This window comes from Mesoplodon mirus, assembly GCF_964341445.2.
Source record: "Mesoplodon mirus genome assembly, chromosome: 5".
NCBI classification, from domain to species: Eukaryota; Metazoa; Chordata; class Mammalia; order Artiodactyla; family Ziphiidae; genus Mesoplodon; species Mesoplodon mirus.
The window spans coordinates 184,654,050-184,672,640 of NC_138980.1; the positions used below are offsets into that span (position 1 = coordinate 184,654,050).

General features: G+C 54.5%; 1 protein-coding gene across 5 annotated transcripts in view; it reads left to right on the plus strand.

Annotated features, from left to right (window-relative positions):
- Nucleotides 1-18,591, plus strand: part of LOC309803717 (putative palmitoyltransferase ZDHHC11B) — a 23,378-nt gene continuing 4,787 nt past the window's right edge. For 2 of the 5 annotated variants that reach the window (XM_082620335.1, XM_082620333.1), the window contains exons 1-6: nucleotides 1-1,613; nucleotides 6,779-6,954; nucleotides 7,323-7,424; nucleotides 8,496-8,620; nucleotides 9,258-9,413; nucleotides 11,639-15,694. In XM_082620335.1, coding sequence (XP_082476461.1) covers nucleotides 1,173-1,613; nucleotides 6,779-6,954; nucleotides 7,323-7,424; nucleotides 8,496-8,620; nucleotides 9,258-9,413; nucleotides 11,639-11,910 — 1,272 coding nt within the window. In that variant the 5' untranslated portion in view covers nucleotides 1-1,172 and the 3' untranslated portion in view covers nucleotides 11,911-15,694. Of the gene's footprint in view, nucleotides 1,614-6,778; nucleotides 6,955-7,322; nucleotides 7,425-8,495; nucleotides 8,621-9,257; nucleotides 16,595-18,591 lie in introns of those variants that run through there. The other 3 variants (XM_082620337.1, XM_082620334.1, XM_082620336.1) reach the window with 3 other exon arrangements.

Genomic DNA, 18,591 nt, shown 5'->3' on the forward strand with positions numbered 1-18,591 from the left:
TTGATAAATGCCAGTTACATCATGTCATAGGTGATGTCATTGTTCCTTCTTCCGGGACACCTGTAGGACTCTGTGTCCTGGAAGCTCGCATTTTCACCACCGTAGATGTCTTCTTTCCACTGTCTGGTTCTTGGAGGATAATTTAGTCTTCAATCTCCTTGCAGTGCGGACATTGCTTCACTTCTCTTGTTTCTCTCACGCCCTCTTCCTTTTCCTCTTCTGGAAACCCTGACAGACACACATTGTGTCTGTGTCACTTAAATTTGCTCTCACAATTATCCCTTCCACACGTCTCTGTTTCAAGATCTGCAGTAATCCCTTGATGTGACCTTGCACGTGACTGGAGTTTGATTTTTGGCAACATCTTTTCTGTTAGTTGGCCCTTCCATCTGAATGCTTTCATCTGGGAATCATGTTTCAATACCAAGCCTGCCTTTCTGGGTTCTGAACCCCTGGTGCCTTGGTTGTGTTGTACAGATGTGCTATTAGATGCTCATGAAACCCACGCAAACTCAGGGCTGCTGTGTCCCGATGTCCACATGGCGTCACATCCAGAGGGCCAGAGCAGATGACCAAAAGCTGTGGCCAGCAGCTGAAACCTGCTCTTAGGACAATCCCCAAGGGGAAGTCACAGCTCACAGAAAAAAAGAGTCTTAGGATATTTTTCAACATTTCTGTCTCTTCCCAGAGTAACACATTAATATCAGCTGTATTTTCTGTGCATTTCTTCCTGAAGAGACAATGAAGGCCGTGCACGGGGCCTTCTAACCTCAACATTCCACCTGTAACAGCCGTTAACATCCTTGCCCCCTCCAGCACCCCCAAACACCCGACAGCCTCCCTGGCCATGTCCCTCCCTTTCCCAGTGGCCCTGCCCACCTGACTGGCTGGTTCCCTCCCACCCCTGGAGGGCCTGTTCCTGTGGAAGGAAAAACACAGGACTCTGGAAATGTGGCCTCTCCTGCCACAGGGGAAACTTGTAGGATTTCTGGTGGATGAAAGTGTCACATGATCACACCAGCTAAAGTTGGCTTTTCCTGCCCCGCCCTCGGTTTCCCCGGGGATGAGGACCTTTTCCTCACTGGGTCCACCATATCCCATGAGTCTTCTGATGAGGCGTGTGCATCTATAAACCAGCCCCCAGACTCATTGCTGCAAGTGGCCCCCAGGCCATGAGGGGCTGGGAGCTGCCCGCCCAGCGGTCATGGTGGGGGGCAGGGGGTGCCCTTTGTTCCTCATCCAGGGGGCCACACACCCCCCCCCAAGAGCTGTTTTCCGCAGCTGTGATGTCACCGGGGCCCCGGGCAATGCTGGGCCGTGGGTCCCACCCCGAGTCCCCGGGCCACGAGGGCAGGAGAACATGGCCTGCCATGCCCCGTCCTGCCTTGCAGATGGCGTTCTGTGCCAGGATCTCGAGGCTCACCCTCCGAGGAACCATGTCCAGGAAGAGCACGGAGACTGTGCCACCCAGGCGGTCCAGGGTGAATGGCTGGTCGCAGCCCATCCACTGCTTTCAGGTCGTGATCTGGATCGTGTTCCTGATCCTGACCTTCACCACCTTTGGCATCTTCATTCCCTTCCTGCCACCCGAGTGGAGATACATTGCCTACAGTGTATCCTTTTACTGGGGGCATTGCTGTCATCTAAGGGGGCGAGGGGGTCCCGGAGGGGCCTCCAGTAGGCCTGGCTCCAGGCCACCCGCAGAGGTGGTCAGACCTGCCCTCCGCCCCGGCTCCCACTGTCACAGTGCTGGAAACCCCACAGCTGTCCTCCAGGCCGCCGCCGCCTCAGGGTCTGGGCTACAAGTGCCCACCAGCGCTGGGGCCGGGAGAGGGTGCCCAGCTGGCAGCAGGGGTGGGAGGGTCCCGGGTGGACAGAGACCCCAGGAGCGGGGGAGCCGCAGACGGGCCACGCACTTTCCCAACCATGGCTGAGCGGTTGCTCTGTGCTGTCCAAGAGGATTGGTGGGTTTTAATAAGGACTTGAAGAGCTCGCGTGCCCCCGCGAGGGTCACCTATGTGGAGCCGAGGCGCTGACGTCTGTGATAATGTGTGGTGGCTGTGTTCTGGGCGAGAGACGTCTGCTCTGAATGCTGGGGTGGGCGTCGGGGTGGCGCGGGACTCCACCAGGAACCCCGGCCCTCACACTGAGGGTCGCCACACGTTACAGCCAGTGGACAGGCTGGGCTGCTGCGATGTGGGCATTGGAACCAGCTTCTAAGAGTGGGGTGTTTGCGCCTGTGGCTACACTGCCTGCCTCGTCTCCTAGGCTGCCCCGTGCCCCTGGCCAGGTGTGTGTCAGTGGTGGGGATCGGGCGCGAGGGAGGTGTCAGGACCAAGAAGGGCCCTCTGTCTCCCGGGGCCTCCCAGCCCCTTATCGTGGCGCCTTTCAGCTTTGAAGAAGTGGAGAGAGCAGTGTGATGGACCCCAGCTACCAGGTACTCAGCTTCACCAGTTAAGATTTTGCCAGTGTTGTTTCATATCTCACACACATACACTGAGTATCTTTAAAAACCCCAGACATCATGAAATTTCACTGGAATGCCCCAGTTTGCATCTGACAGAGACTTTTGTCTCCACACCACCATTCTTCTTATCTCATCTAAAAAATCCCATGGGACGTTACCAAGATTGACACTTGTTGTTTTGCAGATGTGGGGCCCCCTGAGCCCCAATCAGTCAGAAAAAGCAGGGCATCTGCCTGGAGTGCCTCTCACTCAGATGAGGCCCATTTTTTCCCCTCGAGGTCATAGAGATAGATTTCTTTGTGGTAAGGTTTGCAGTGATCAGTTTCCTGAATAGGAAAAGAGCTCTTCAGCTTTTCTGTTTCATCTTCTGTCTGTTTTGGCAAGTCATGTTTTTCAAGACATTTTAGTATTTTGTCTAAATTGTCAAATTTCTTGGAATAAAATTATTTGCACTATTTCCTGTTATCTGTAAGATCTGCCGTGATGCCACTGCTGATCAGTCTTCCTAGGGTTTATTGCTTTTATCAATTATTCAGAGAGTCAGCTTTTGGACTTACTGATTTTCCCTGTTTTATTTTTTTGAATTTCTGCTTTTATTTTTACTATTTATTTTCAATGTATTGTGGCTTTAATTTCCTCTTTTTCTACCTTCTTTTTTTCTTTTAAGATTTATCTTTATCCATTTATTTATTTATTTTGGCTGTGCCAGGTCTTTGCTGTGGCACGTGGGATCTTCACTGTGGCACGTGGGAGCTTTTAGTTGCAACAAGTGAACTCTTAGTTGCGGCATGCGGGATCTAGCTCTCCGACCAGGGATCAAACGCAGAGTCTTACCCACTGGACCACCAGGGAAGTTCTGTTTTTTCTACCTTCTTAAGGTGGAAACTTAGGCCATTGATTTTAGACCTTTTTTCTTTTTGTCGTATCTGAAGCTATAATTTCCCCCCTAGGTGCAAGCACACACAGACCTACAAACACACAAATATACATACAATGCACAAGTCACAAACCAGCCACACATATGGGCACCCACTCTGCCACACGCACAGAGGCACGGAGGCACAAAGATGGAGGCCAGAGGTCCAACTGGTTTGGCAGGGCCGTGCTCCCTCTGAAGTTCCCAGGACCTGTCCCAGCTCCGGTGGCCTCAGGCATCCCTTGGCTTTAGATGCCACCACCTCTGCGTCCTCACAGGGTTGTCCCGCTGTGCGTGTCTGAGTCCTGATCTTCTCCTCTTATAAGGACCCCAGTCCTATGAGATCAGGACCCACCATGAGGACCTCATCTCAACTTGATCATCTGCAAAGACCCCATTTTCAAGTAAAATCATTCACAGTTCCTGGGGTTAGGACTTCAACATCTTTTGGGGACACAGTTCAGCCTCACCTGTGGGTCTTTGCTTATGTGCTGGCTATGATGCTGTATCTTCATTCTCTTTCGGCCCAAAACTTAGCTGAGTTTTGGCCCTTGGAGCCTTTTTGAGTGTCCTGTGTGCTTTGTCCAGTAGCCACTGTGAGTGCTTACCTGCTTTGTGCACAGCAAGGAGCCCCGGGGTCAAGTGCACCCCGTCCCACGTGGACGGCCATTTCTTCCCAGAGTCCTGGCCCCCTGGTGGGCCTCTTGCCTCTGGGTGGCTCAGCACCCAGTCTGTGTGGCCCCCTCCTGCCTGTCCCAAGCGGTGGATGCAGGATGGCGTCCCTGGCTGTTCAGAGCTCAGACGGCCTTCAGGACATGTTTTCTGGTCCAGTTTCCTGCCCCCCAGACCCGCCACTGCCCCAGCGATGTTCCTCAGGCCCAGGCAGCTGCACTTGGGCGCCATGCTCTGGCCACTAGGGCGCGCCAGCGTCACTCGGCGCCTGCAGCGACCCAGGAGCAGGGAGAGCAGTGTCCCGGGTCAGGGCCGCGGGATTTCAGGAAGCCGGGTGGCATTCCGTGGGCCCGGTGGAGACAGGGAAGCGTCAGCAAGGCTGCACGTGCAGCGTGGGGGTCACCGTGCGGAAGCCTGGCCGCCCTTGGCCTGCGGAAAGCACTGGGCGGGGTGGGGCTCCTCTGGGACCCAGGCAGCGGTAGGGCAGCTCCGCGGGGGCCGCGCCCTCCCGCTGCAGGACCGGCGAGGCGGCCGTGTGACAGGGCGGGCATCCTGGGCTGGCGCCCGGTGCTGTTTGTTTACTGAACAAAGATAGTTGCTAGGGGACCGCCGCGTCCTCAGAACAGCTCGGGGCCCTGCTTTGCAGGGGAAGTGAGAAGGCAGACCGGGTTCTTCTTATTATTTACTTGAACCTAAGACGCTCCTGAGATAAAATTACATCGAAAGTGAAAGCTGGCAGCTTGAGGGCGCGACACCCCGCCTGTGGCACCTTCTATTCTGGGGGCTCGGTGACGGCCACTGAGTGTGTGACCGACAGCGGGAGTGGCCGGGTCGTCTCTGGCAAACGCAGACGCGGGCAGGCAGGTGGGCCCACGCGCGTACCTGTGGCAGACGTGTGACGTCTGAGGGGCCGTGGCAGCTTGGCCCACCGCATCGGGGTCTCGGGAACCCCCGGGCACCTGCAGGTTTAGGGGCTCTGCAGGGCTGCCTGTCAGGCTTGGGTTGGGCCCCCGGGCACCTCCCCCGTGAGGCTGAGGGTCTGAGCGTGGGCTGCTGTCCCCCCGCCCTCCCTGGCGGCGGTCTCGTGTGGAGCCGAGTGTGGACGTGTGGACAGAGCCCTTGGGCCACACTGGGCTCCAGCCTCCCAGCTGCCCTCCTGTCCACCCTCCCGGCCCCGCCCCCCGCCGTCTGATGGGGACCGGCCTACTCTAGCTCCGCAGAGCAGGGCCGCACCTGGGCCGCAGCGCGACTTCCTGCCACATCTCCTGTCCCGGGCTGTGCCCCCGCCTGTGTCCTGCGCTCAGGACACGCTCCCGTTGCCACAGCAACCACACAAACAGTGCTGTGTCAGCTGTGCCTCAGGCCTCGGGACGCGGGCGTAGGGGCACCAGCGTGCCCGGACCTTGCTGGCATCTCCAGATGGGACAGTGCAGGCTGGCCGCTGACCACCTGCCCACTGCCCCACACCCTGCCCAGGAGCGTGGCTCCGTCTGCTGGACAGCAGGGGCAGGGAGGTCCAGGCCACAGGAAGGGTGTCACTGCGGGATCTGGTCAGTCCCGTTCCCTGTGTCGGTCCCCTGGCCTGGCTGGTCCTCGGCTCTCTCGCCCTCACCGTGGTCTCTGTGCCCCCTGGCTGGGCCGGGCCTCTGGTGCCCCACGCCTGGCACCCAGGGCCCTGGGTCTGCACTGGAGGCTGGAGGACAAGGGAGGCCAAGCAGCTTTGGCCAGACCAGCTCCCCACTGAGGCTCACCGTGCAGCAGGGATGCTTGGTCCAGGCAGGACCGCGCCTGTGAGCACAAGCCCCAGAGCCCCAGGGCGGCTCCACTGCGGCTGAGCATTACAGGCAGGGCCAGCAGGCCCTGGACCCCCAACGCGGTGCAGCCTGAGAAGGACCCCAGAAGAGGGGCCTCTTTGCTCAGAGTCTGCACTGCCGGTGGGCCTCTGTACAGGCACCGTAGACCCTGTGCACATGCGGCTTTGCCACGAGACCCTGTGGGCGGGCGGAGAGAGGCGTCTCCGCACCACGCCCAGGCCGCCCTCGCAGGAGCTGGACCTGTGAACCCGAACCCTCCCAGCTCAGACCCATCCTGGGAAGCAGGGCAGGGCTGATGGGGAGGCCAGGCCGACACTTCCTCCCCTTCTGTTTGGTTTCCATGGGGACCGTGTGTCAGTTCCTGAAGAGGAGGTGGAGAGGGTGGGATCTGAGGAATTGATTTTACCCTGGGAGCCCTGGAGGGCGTGGGAGCTGGAGTGGGCCTGGGGGGTCCTGGGCTTGGGGGAGACAGCGAGAGACAGAGACAGACAGACAGACAGCCCCGGCCCACTCACCACAGAGGCTCACTGGGGGTACTGGAACCCTCCCTCCCTCCCTCCCTCCTTCTCCTGATGGCATGTGCGCTCAGTGTGGCCTCCCTGCCCCAAGGACCTCCACAGCCTGGCTTCGGCGCCAGGCTCGGTGCCCGCGGACACACACGGGCCTCTCCCGCTGTCCCAGCGAAGCTCCGCTTGGGTCGCAGGGCCACGGCCTCCGGCGGGCCCTGCTCTGTCCCTCAGGGGCAAAGGACTCGGGCGGGTTCTGCTGGGCGCGCAGGAGCCAGAGGGGCCGCTCCCATTCCCGGCCAGGCACAGGCTCCCGTGGCTGCCTGGGGCCTGGCCACCCGGCCACCCGGAGTGGGCCCCTCGCGCGTGCCGCCCAGGCCGAGCTGTCCTTGACAACCCCCAGGTGACCGGCGGGATTTGGCTCTTCTACATCTTGGCCCACCTGGTGGTGGTTTCCATCGACCCGGCCGAAGCCAGTGTCCGCCTCAAGAACTACTCACGGTCTGTGCCGACCTTCGACCGGTCCAAACACGCACATGTCATCGAGAGGCAGTACTGTCACCTGTGCAGGGTCACTGTGTGAGTACCCAGCCGTGCGAGGGGACCCCCGCGCCGTCCCGCGGGGGTGGGCTGGGCTCGGGAGCACCTGGTCCCCAGCAGCCGACGGGCGCCGCCCCTTTTGCAGAGAAGCAGGGGCCCCGACACACAGCCCCCCGCCAGGCCGGGGCAGGAGCGCTGTGGCCTTGGGTCTCACACAAGCCTCTGCCGCCGACCGGATCCCAGCCCGGGGCTGCTCAGGGCCCCAAGGGTGTCAGTAGGGGCCGGGAGGGATCTGACTCGGCCTCCGGGCCTCAGGCCCTGGTACCTTGTGACGGCGCCCAGCGTGAGGTTGGCCCTGCAGGCAGACAGGGGCTCTGACGGGCGGCCCCTCCCGACCTTCCTTCCAGGAATGTGAAGTCCAAACATTGTATCACCTGCAACAAGTGTGTCTCAGGCTTCGACCATCACTGCAAATGGCTTAACAACTGCGTGGGGAGCAGGAATTACTGGTGAGGGGTCTCCCCGCCTGGGACGTGGGGCCTGGGGTGGCACTCACCCCTCACGCGGCTTGCTCCCCCTCCTCCGGGACGAGCCTCCTTAAGGGGCCTCCTAACTGGCCGAGCACCTCAAGGTCCACCTGCCGTGGGGACGGGTGAGGGGTGTGGCCCTGCCGTGAAGAGCACCGAGGGGGCCAGGAGGTCCCGACGGCGGCTCCAAGCACAGAGCTGGCTGAGAGGGCTCTCCTGGCGGGCGCCTCCCCATGTCCACTGGGCAGGGTCGGCAGGACGGCGGGGTGGGGGGGCCTGGCACGCAACAGGGTTGGCCTGTGCGGGGTTATCTGGGGCATTGGGGGAGGACCTCAGGGCAGGACCTCACGGCGACTTCAGGTGAACCACAGACACTGTTTAACACTGAAAATGTTAAAGGTATTACAGCAGAAAGACTAAAGGAAGGCGTTTTAGTGGAACCGTATTCCAGGAATTGCCACCCAGGGTTTATTTGTTCGGACGGGGAGACCATTCTCGGGGTCTTTTGTGCGCAGAGTGCAGCAGTGATTTGGGTCTAAAACCGAAGCACGCAGCCCTGACGGGTGTGCTTTTCGAAGGCAGTGTGGCCCCGCTCCTTGGCGCTGGCATCAGCACCCCGGCCGGCCGTGCCCTTGGTGGTGGCTGGGAGGGAGCCGGGTCTGAACCAGCAGGAGAAGGGGACCCGGGAGGGGCCGGCTTGGACCAGTCGTGCCCCGTGTCTGAGCCTCCGTCTCCCTCTTGTGAGCTGGGGTGCTTAGTGTTAGGGTTAGGGCCCTCCTGTAGGACCGAGTGAGATCTCAGGTGCGTGTTGTGGAGCAACAGAAACCGCAGGGGAGGCCCCGGGGCCGTGGGTCTGTGCGGTCACCCCGAGAGCAGGAGAGAGAAGCCCAAAGGTCGGGAGCCAGAGGGGGACGGGCTGCGGGACGGCGGCCGGGGCACACCCTCAGCAGGGGCGACCCCGGGTCGCGCACACTGCCCTGGGCCCCGGCGCGCGTGCCGCTGGCTCCCAGGGCCCGGGCTGTGCAGCCGCCCGAGCAGGCTCTCGTCCCACAGGTACTTCTTCGCCTCAGTGGCCTCAGCGTCGGCCGGACTGCTGTGTGTGGTCGCCATGCTGCTGTACATCTTCACCCAGTACTTCATCAACCCCGCCAGGCTGCGCACCGACCCACACTACGGGAGTATGCACTGCCCCGGGCCCGGGCCCGGGCCCGGGCCTCCCCTCCCGCCACCTTCCTTCTGGGGGGCCACGTAGGGCAGCCCGGGGTCGAGCACCTGTCCAGGCTGAGTTGTGGGGTGAAGACGCTTGAGCTGGAATTCGGTCTTCACTGGCCAGCACATGACCCTTCTCTGTTTTTCTTCACTTAATTGTTGGAAGCCGCATGGCTGTGGTGTCAGGTCCCCTTGGGTCACAGAGGACTGTATCCTGGAAATGCCCCAGGTGGGGGCTCTGACCTTCCAGCTCTAGTTAGAGTGGGGAGGGCCCAGCGGGGCAGCGCAGTGGACGCCGGGGTCAGGCTCTGTGACCTGGGCACCTAGTTACCCTCTCCCAGCCTTACCTTCCAGATCCAGAAAGTGGATCGTGATATACCCACCGCAGTCAGGAGGGGCTGCAAGGGTACTTAGGCCAGGCAGAGCACACCTGGGCGAGGAGGAAGGGCTCACCTGGGCAGGGAGGGGCTCACCTGGGCAGGGAGTCACTCCCTCGGGCTGGTGTTCCCTCCCCCACTGCCAAGCTCTGCCTCCAGGTACTCACCTGACGAGAGGTGCGACCTTGTCAGCAGGAGCTGGATGCGCGTCTCTCTCCCCCCGGCACAGGTGTCTCCGACCAGAACACGTGGCTACTGCTCCTTCCGCTTTTCCCTGTGAGGACGGGCGCCCCGGTCTTCCTGGGCATCGTGGTGCTGATGCTGCTGCTTGAGCTCGCCAGCCTCCTGCTGGTCGGTCAGCTGCTCGTGTTCCACCTCTACTTGAGTACGTGCCCCCTGGGCTGCCCCGTGTTGGCCAGCCTTCGCCCCTGTGTTCACATGGGTCCCCGGGCAGGCAGCCTCCGCCAGAAACAAGCTCAGAGCACAAAGGACAAGTCACAGGAAGAGAAGAAACACCCCGCGAGGGGCAGGAGGGCTGAGTTCTGTTCCAAGTCCTGCGGGAAACATAAAGGAGGTTCAGGAAGTGGTCAGGACGGTGTTCAGAGACGGAAAAAGGAACAGAATCCATGAGGCAGGAACAGGACACTGTGGAAAAGAGCAGGGAGGTTTAGAAGAGCAACAACCAGAAACCCTAACAACGAAGAGCACTGAACTCAGCGATGGCGTCTCCACTAACCAAACTCGCTTGACGGAGAACCGGTGGTTTTCTCGTGTCCGCACGGCAGCTGCCCGGGGCAGGCTCCATCTGCCTTTAAAATGAGGGGAGGAGGCCTGTCCCGCACCCTGTGAAGCCTTTGTTTGGAAGTCACGACCGTCACCAACCTCTGCGGCCCCAAAGGGAAGGCAAGGCGCCTGTGGTGGCCGTGCCGGGTGCTCCGGCGCCCGCCATGCCCTGCTGAGCCAGAGACGAGGGCAGAACCCGCCCTGGAAGCCCCGGACGGCTCCCCCAGCTCCTGCGTGCACGGCGGGGCCAGCAGGGCCCTGGGCTCGGGGCCGGGGTGCGTGTCGGGGGCCGCTGCGTCTGTCCAGGCGGAGCATGCCCAAGCGCTGCTCTCTGCACTTCTGCAGCTGATGGGACGCGGTGAGTCCGCAGGAGTGAGGAGGGGCCTGGAGAAGTCAAGCCCACAGGACTCGGTGGCCGGCTGGACATGTAAGGACAGGAGTGTCCAGGGGCTAGTGGTGCCACCGTCACCGAGCATGAGGACACACAGGAGGCCTGTACAGGGGGAGACGTGCGGGACTCAGGACCGAGTGGGTTTATTTTAGGGTCTTTGAACCTCCAAGAATGGATTTCCAGGAAAACGTTGGGATTTAGCTATTGGTAGTTACAGTAAGAGTACCCTGGAACGTATCTACTTAACATCCTCGCGACCCCTCAGTCTCTGCGGGGTCAGACTCAGCGCAGTGGCGAGTCGGAATTCAGTCCAGGCTCAGCGCAGTGGCGAGTGCTCAGCGTGCAATCGGAGTGAAACCCTCGGGCCGGAGGCCCAAGGGAGAGCCGGGCACCGCAAGTGGGAGAGAAAGCGCCACGGAAGATGCTGAGGAAGAAGAGGGTCCTCCAGCGGCCCGAGCTGCCGGGTGGGCCCTGCAAGGCGAGTGGACACAGGTGGCCCTTCCTCAGTGAGGCCGGGCTCCGGCCACAGCTCCCAGGCCACGCGGTGTGTGAGGCTCTGCGTCCGTGTCCCCTCCTCTGCTTGATCACTGCAGTCCGATCGCCACACCACACGCGAAGTGCGCTCAGAAGAGGGTGAGCTCCGGAGGCACGCAGGGGTGTCTCAGTCTGGATTTGGTGGTGTTTGTGCAAACCCACACGGAAGAATGAATATTTTCACGAGAATACAAACAGGGTCAAGTTTACATCCTCAAAGTGTGACACAGGTTCTGAGGGAATGTGTGCAGTTAATCAAGAAAGATAAGGCAAACGAAGCAAAAGCCCTTGGAGGAACCCTCAGGGAAGCGGACGGGGAAGGGGTTCTGAGCCTCGGGCCCCCGCGGGGTAGCAGCCGAGCGGGTCTTGTGAGGCCTTGTGAGGACTTGTGAGGGCAGGCGGCCCTCCGTCTGCTCCTCAAGCGGCAAATAGGCTTCTGTGGGTGGCCCTTTTCGCTTTTCAGAAATGATGGTCAAGCCTCTGTTCTCACGTTTGTTAGTTTCCACGGAAAGGTTGGCCCCTCCGCGAAGGCACACGAGTGAAACGGGCACAGAGCATGCTTTCGTTAGTAGTGCTTTTCTACTGGCAAACGTGTTTGAGAGTTTCTGCTAACAACCTGGGGTCCTTCCGCCACGTGTGGGAGCTGGTATCTCACCTTGATTAACACGGAGCTGGGCTCAGCACTCCCCCGTCCACCTTGGCTTTACGGGCCTGTGAGGGACGCAGGGCCATGGCTCCCCTGCCCGGGACGGGGCTGGTGGGCCGCTGCTGGCCGCGGCCCAAGGCCAGCCGGGCTTGGGGTGGCCTGGGAACCAGCCGCCACCGCCCCGGACACAGAGGGCGGGGCCGCTGCGCAGCTCATGGAGGATGACTCTGCCCCTTGCCTCCGTCCTCCTTTCTAGGGGCCAAGAAGCTGAGCACATATGATTACCTAAATCAGGACGAAGAAGAACAGAGCTCGAATCCCCCGGCAGTGCAGAGAGGTGTGACCCCACAAGGAAACGAGTTGTCACAGGTACTGGACGTCTCTCTGCTTCACCATCCAGGTTCATGCAGGGCCGGGGCAAGACCCAAGGTCACCTTGCAGCTAGGACCACTTAGGCACAGTCCTTCGCTTCTGTGTTGGTGTGTGTGTGTGTGGCTGTATGTGCCTGTGCGTGAGTTTGGCATGTAGTGTGCACGTGTGTGTTGTGTCATTTCCGAGCTCACTCTCCCCAAGGTTGAGTCAGCAGGGCCGACTCCGTTCAGGCCGCCCATTTCTTCAGCTGCTCAGCAAAATTAACATCCACTCTTCAAAGGCCAGCATGAAGAAAATGAAAATAAAAGCCACAGACACAAATGATTATTTGCAGATCATAGACTTGTACCCAGAAAATGTGTAGAAATTTCAAAACTCAATTATAAGAAAATCGACCCAGCTTTTTAAATGGGCAAAAGATTTGAACACACTGCACCAAAGGGGATCTATGGGTGGCAGATAAGCACATGAAAAGATGGTCAACATAATTCATCGTTAAGGAAACACAAATGAAAACCACAGTGAGACATCACACATGCCCATCAGAGTGGCCATAATCAAAGAGACCAGCCCCGAGTGTCGGTGAGGCTGTAGATGGCGGTGGGGATGCGGAACTACATCACTTTGCAAGGAGGTTCGGCATTTTCTTAAAAAGTGAAATATATACGTCTCAGTGACCCAGTCACCCCACTCCCTGTCTCTTGCCAAAGAGAAATGGAAACGCGCACACATGTGTAAGGGTGCGGGGGAGGGTGCCCCCCTCCCCTCCTGTGAGGTCCCTTCCCAGGACCCAGGGGACTCTTAGGTACCACTGCTGCAAATCAACTGAAAGTGTCAACAACGTGCTTTCATTTTATGACTTTCCTTTATCTCCCACAGGAGCTGGATAACGACCTGAGATCGTCTGTGCAGGGGTAAGTCGTCATCTGCCTAGAGCAGCTATATTCTCCTCTTAACTGGCTTGCTTTAAAAAGTCTTTCTTACGGGCTTCCCTGGTGGCGCAGTGGTTGAGAGTTCGCCTGCCGATGCAGGGGACACGGGTTCGTGCCCCGGTCCGGGGGGATCCCACATGCCACGGAGCGGCTGGGCCCGTGAGCCATGGCCGCTGAGCCTGTGCGTCCGGAGCCTGTGCTCCGCAACGGGAGAGGCCTGCGTACTGCAAAAAAAAAAAAAAAAAAAAAAGTCTTCCTTAGCCCAAGGAACATCCTCCATATTCTTTCCTAATATTTTTGTAATTTTTACGTGCTTTCTTTACATTTGGCTTTTAAACCATCTTCTATTTATTTTTGTATTTACTGAGGTTATTTTATTACAGCATAACTGTTGGTTGCCACCTCATTAATTAAATGGTCCACTTTTCCTCATCCAATCGAAAGGCCGTTTTCCTGATACCCCGAGCGTCCGCAGACGCTGGGCTTGTCTGCTTCTGGACACCAGTCTGTCCCTCTGCTGAGGCTACTAAGGACACTGTGCTCTTTTCACGATAGGACTTCATTTAGCTACCTTTTAACATCTAGTAGGTGAATGCCCCTCTTAAGATTTTTGCTTTTCATTACTTTTGACAATTCTTTCCTGTATTTATTTTTCCATATAAACTTGAAGATCATTTTGTGCAGTTCCAAGAAACCTGGAGTTTGAACTGGAGTTACGTTAGGTGTGCACTTTACGTGGGAGGCACAAAGCCTGCCTCCCCACCTTCACAGCTCAGCGTCTGTGTGGGGAGCAGACCAGGAAGCCAGTCTGCGGGTGGGGAGGTGGGGAATCGAGGGGCTGGAAGTGCCGGGCACACCGTAGTAGGGCTCCTTCTTCCCGGAAACCTGCAGGGGAAGCTCCAGCGTTCCTGGCAGGGAAGATTGGCCCAGGGGTCCTGGGGGACTTCACGTCTCCCTTGCCACAGCTCACCTGGCAGAGAGACTCAGAAAAGGAGAAGTGCACCGTTAGTCAATTCCCCAAAAGCTGAGAATTGCTGCAGGTTTTTGCTTAGTTTAATAATCAGGGCATATAGTTTAGTGTGAAAGAACATTCCTTTTCAAATAGCCCACTATTTTTGTTTCTAAATTTATTAGAAACCTGATTGGTACTAGTATTGTGACAACCTAAGTCATTTTGAATTTCACTTTCAAGTGTCTATGGTCCTTTAAATAAAATCTAAGAATATTTTTTCTTTTATTTCTTTCTGGCAAGAAGGATTGAAGCGTACCTGGAATCAGCGTGGTGAGCTGAGCTCGAAAACCAAACCGAAACAAGACAAAAACCTAGGTTTTTTTCAGGTTGCCTAATCAATGCATATACATTATAGAAAATTTGGAAACTGCACAACTTCCCAGTGTAAATACGAACATCCCTTCTTGCCCCCCTCCACCAACTGCCACTGCTGGCATTTTGATTAGTATCTTTTAGGTCTTCCTTTTAAATACTTTTTGTGTGCATTGTATACATGATGGGTTTTTTTCTAAAATTATAATCATACTGTAGAACTCTTTAGAAGTCTTTTTTAAAAACTCCATATATTGTGAACATTGTTAACAGAAAAAATAATGATTTTTATGAATATAAATCATGCCAACTTTGGAATGTACCGTATTCCTCATTTTTGGAATACTATTCTTTATTTTCAATCTAGTCTTCACTTTTGCATCCCTTTATTGAAAGGGTTGATTGTGGGAGAAGTGTGATGCAACGAAATACAAGTTTACAAGCCCTCCAGACCCAATGGGCAATAAAACACCAATGACCTTTTTTTGCTGCAGAAATGTTCCTGGGGTGACCTGGGAGTCAACCTAACAGTTGACGAGTAGACACAGCCTGATTTGGGGGAAAGTTTGCTGGAGTAGGTCCTAGAAACCTGGGAATATGTTTAAATCACAAGACACTGAAGTGTCTCACAGGCGTGTTTTGGTGGAAAACACTGTGGGACTTCGTAAAGTGTGTCTCTAGTAGCAGTTATCAGACCAGTTTACTGGGAGTGTTTCTTCTGTTCTGGACTGTTTGCCTGCCGTGGAACAGTAAATAGAATAGATTATATTGATAGAAATTGACCAGCTAGGATGAAAATAAAGTGGGGAGAGGACCACACACAGGCAGACACTTCCTGTCTGATTTTAGAGGCGTGGCCTGTGCCAGTTCCCATTGCTACACAGCAAATCCCCACAGGCTTAGTGGCAAAGACGACGTGTGAACTCTCGGTTCCCGCAGTCACACGCCTGCGGGCGCATCAGTCTCTGCTTGGCACTTCACACAGAGCCGCCAGGGCTCCTGGGGCAGTGGCCTCTGCAGAAGGTGGGTCTGGAATGTTGACAGAGCCAGTCCCGTCCTCACGCTCCATCTCTAAGTCGGTAGCGGGGGGCCGAGTCCTCCTCATGCTTCAAACCTCCCCAACTTCCCCCTTCCATGTTCCTCGGTTTGTGGAGGTCCGTGTGATGACACTGACCTACCTGGGCATCAAAGACAAGCCTCCCGTATTCATTTCCTGGAGCCCCTGCGGGAAAGTGCCACAAAGTGGCAATGTTGTGGCCCCGAGGCACGTCACTGTGCACTTGTAAAGAGCCCCTGCACCGCTGCTGCTCACAAACTGGCAAGTGCAGTTGTCCTGGGGGGGCTCAGTGGGGCGAAGCCCGTCTTCCTGGCATCCCACTGGCAAGCAGCCATGGTCCTTTACATGCACAGCCCCTGCAGGCTGTTTTACATCGAGCGTTCACACGGCCTCCCAGGGCTGCTGCTCTAAGGAGGAAACGGCAGCATTGACGCTGGCGTGAGGCTTTGCAGCCTTACCCGCCCCGCGTGCGCTCCTGCCCCCAGCCAGCTCGCTCCTCGCTGACCTCAGTGTTCCCTCCGCCTGCCCCATCCTAGCAGAAAGAAGCCCAAGGCTTTCCTGCCAACTTCCATGCACCTGGGTCTGTGCTCCACCACCGTAAAGCCAGAGGACACCTCGTCATCAAAGGTAAGCCCACGGCCACCAGCGTGAGACTCACCACGGGGGTCAGAGCCGAAGGTGGGTCTCAGGCCCTCCAAGAATGAGGGCAGAGCAGTATTTGGAATCGCTTGTTTGATGAATTGAAGCATTTATGTGGTTCCCAGGGATGCCCCTTACGTGGGAACAAAGGTAGGTGGGGAACAGAAGAGAAAGTGAGGGGCAGAGGTACTCTTAACTGTGAGGCTTGTGTTGTGTGTGTGTGTGTGAGTGTGTGTGTGATGCATGTGTGTTCTGTGTGTGAAGTGTGTGTGATGTGTTTGTGATGTGTGTGTGTGAGTGTGATGCATGTGTGATGTGTGTGTGAGATGTGAGTGTGCCATATCATTTCCATAACTTCACAGGATCAAGCCTGCAGGGCTGACTCATTGTAGGCCCTCCCAGAGGTCAGATGCTCCAGGGGTTTCTGGTAGGCTACTTGTGAGCAGGCGTTGCTACTATGCCAATTTCTGAAGGTTGCTGGTGACTTTATTTTCTCTGTGGAGGAGCTTCATCTCACCACGAAGCCTGGAGGGCATCAGAGAAGGTGGATCCTTGTAATAATTTAGAAATAGCAAGAGGGTCAGCACCCACCTTTAGCAGCAGTGAAGTTGTCAGCAGTCTTTTTCCTTGCTTGCGCTCGCGCTAGCAACTTCTACTAGAAGCTCGGAAGCAACTTCGTGGAAACTGTCATCCTGCCCACCCACCCCAGACCCAACCACCAAAGGTGACCTTCACTGCAAGCCAGGAGCAGGCGTCCATGGGTTTTCCTTTGCTGTCGTTAAAGCCAGGGTGACCCTATGTTCCAGTTTGCCTGAGACAGTCCCATTTGACACCTGCTGCCAGTCCTGACCACGTGGTCACCACTCTGATGGACACTTGTCATTGATCATTATGTTAAATCTCACTAAGACTCTCCTGGACACATTATTATATCCATTTGGTGGCCAACAGGAGAGAAGGAGGCCAAGCTCAACTCCTAAGAGAAGGCAGATCTTCTAAGACTCTGAGATTTGAAACCTTTCTCTCTCCTGCACTGGAGAACACATTATCTTTGGCATTTAAGAACATGAAATTCCAAATTACCAATGCACAGGTGACTTTCTAATGCAAAAATATAACATTATGGGTTTGGGTCTCTTAAACTTTTCTATACTTAATTGTAAGTGTTCTAAGGTTGAAATATTGCTTTATTACTTAAGAAAGGGATTTACCATTCTACTTAGTTGGTACAAATTCCCAAAACCAATTCAAGAAGAAATGGAACATTCAAATGGTCATATAACAAGTAAAGACACTGAACTAGTAATTTTAAATTCTCCACAAAGAAAATCCTAGGCCCTAATGGCCTCATTGGTGAATTCTAACTGTTATTTTAAGGGGAAAAAAACCCAAATCAATTATGCACAAACTTCCAGAAAATAGAGGAGGAAGAAATACTTCCCAACTCATTTCTGTGAGGCTAGTACATAATACTAAAGCCAGATAATGTCATCAAAAAAGAGTATCATTAAAAAAAAGAGTATCATAAGCCAATATCACTCATGAATTCAGAGGCAAATATCATTAACAAAATTTAGCAAACCAAATGCAGTCACATATATACAGAACTATACACTGTGACTAAGTGAGCTTTATTCCAGAAATGCAAGGTTGGTTTAACATCTGAGAACGTATTCATGTAGTAAACATATTAATAAAATAAAATACAGTAAACATACAAGCACATCAATCAATCAGAAAAAACATTTGCTAGTAACACTTCTAGTTATGATAAAACAATTTCACAACCTAGGGGGGAAAACACCCTAAATCTGATAAAGAACACTGGTGAAACTTACAACTAATTCATACTTAATTCATACTGAAGGCTTTCCCCTTAAGATTGGGACCAAGACAAGAATGTCCATTCCAAACTTCTGTTTGACATTTTACTAAAGTTCCAGCCAGTGCAGTAAAGCAAGAAATATAAGTTAAAGGCATATAGATTTGAAAATGAAACGGTGTTTATTTGTAGGAAACATGATCTAACAAATCTGCAGAAAAGCTAGTAGAAATAATAAGATAGCTTAGCAAGGTGGTAGGATATAAAATCAATGTTAAAAACTGAATTACATTTCCGTATACTGGCAGTAAAAATTCTGAAAATGGTATTAAGAAAACTATTCCATTCACAGTAGAATCAAAAAATAATAAAATAACGAAACAAGCCCCAAAATCTTTATATGTGAAGCTACAAACTATTGCTGAGAGAAATTAGACACAATCCAAATAAATGGAAAGATTTACAATATTTATGGATTGGAACACTCAATATTGTCACGATAGAAAATTTCCCCCAAATTGATCTACAAACTTACATGATCCCCATTGAATTCCCAGCAAGATTTTTTCTTTAAGGAAATAGCAAGCTGTATGTGGAAATTCGGAGGACTTAGAGTGGCCAAAATCATTCAGAAAAAGAAGAACCAAATTGGAGGGTTTAGACAATCTGACTTCAAATTTCACCACAAAGCTACTGTATGGTTGCCAGCATAAGGATAGACATAGAGATCAATGAAACAGAATAGAAACTCCAGAAATAAAACCTTTACATTTATGGTAAATGGAATTTTAAACAAATGTGCCAAGGCAATTCAATGGGGAGAAATGTATTTTCAGTAAATGATACTGGAACAATTGGATACCCACAAGGAAGAAAAAAATGAACTTAATGTCCTACTTCACAGCATACAAAAAAATAACTCAAAATCAATCTTGGACCTAAATTTCAGGGCTAAACTACAACACTTTAGGAAGAAAACAGAATAAAATCTTTGTGATCTTGAGTTAGGCAAAGTTTTCTTTAATATGACACCAAAGCACTATTAAAGAAAAATATGAAAAAT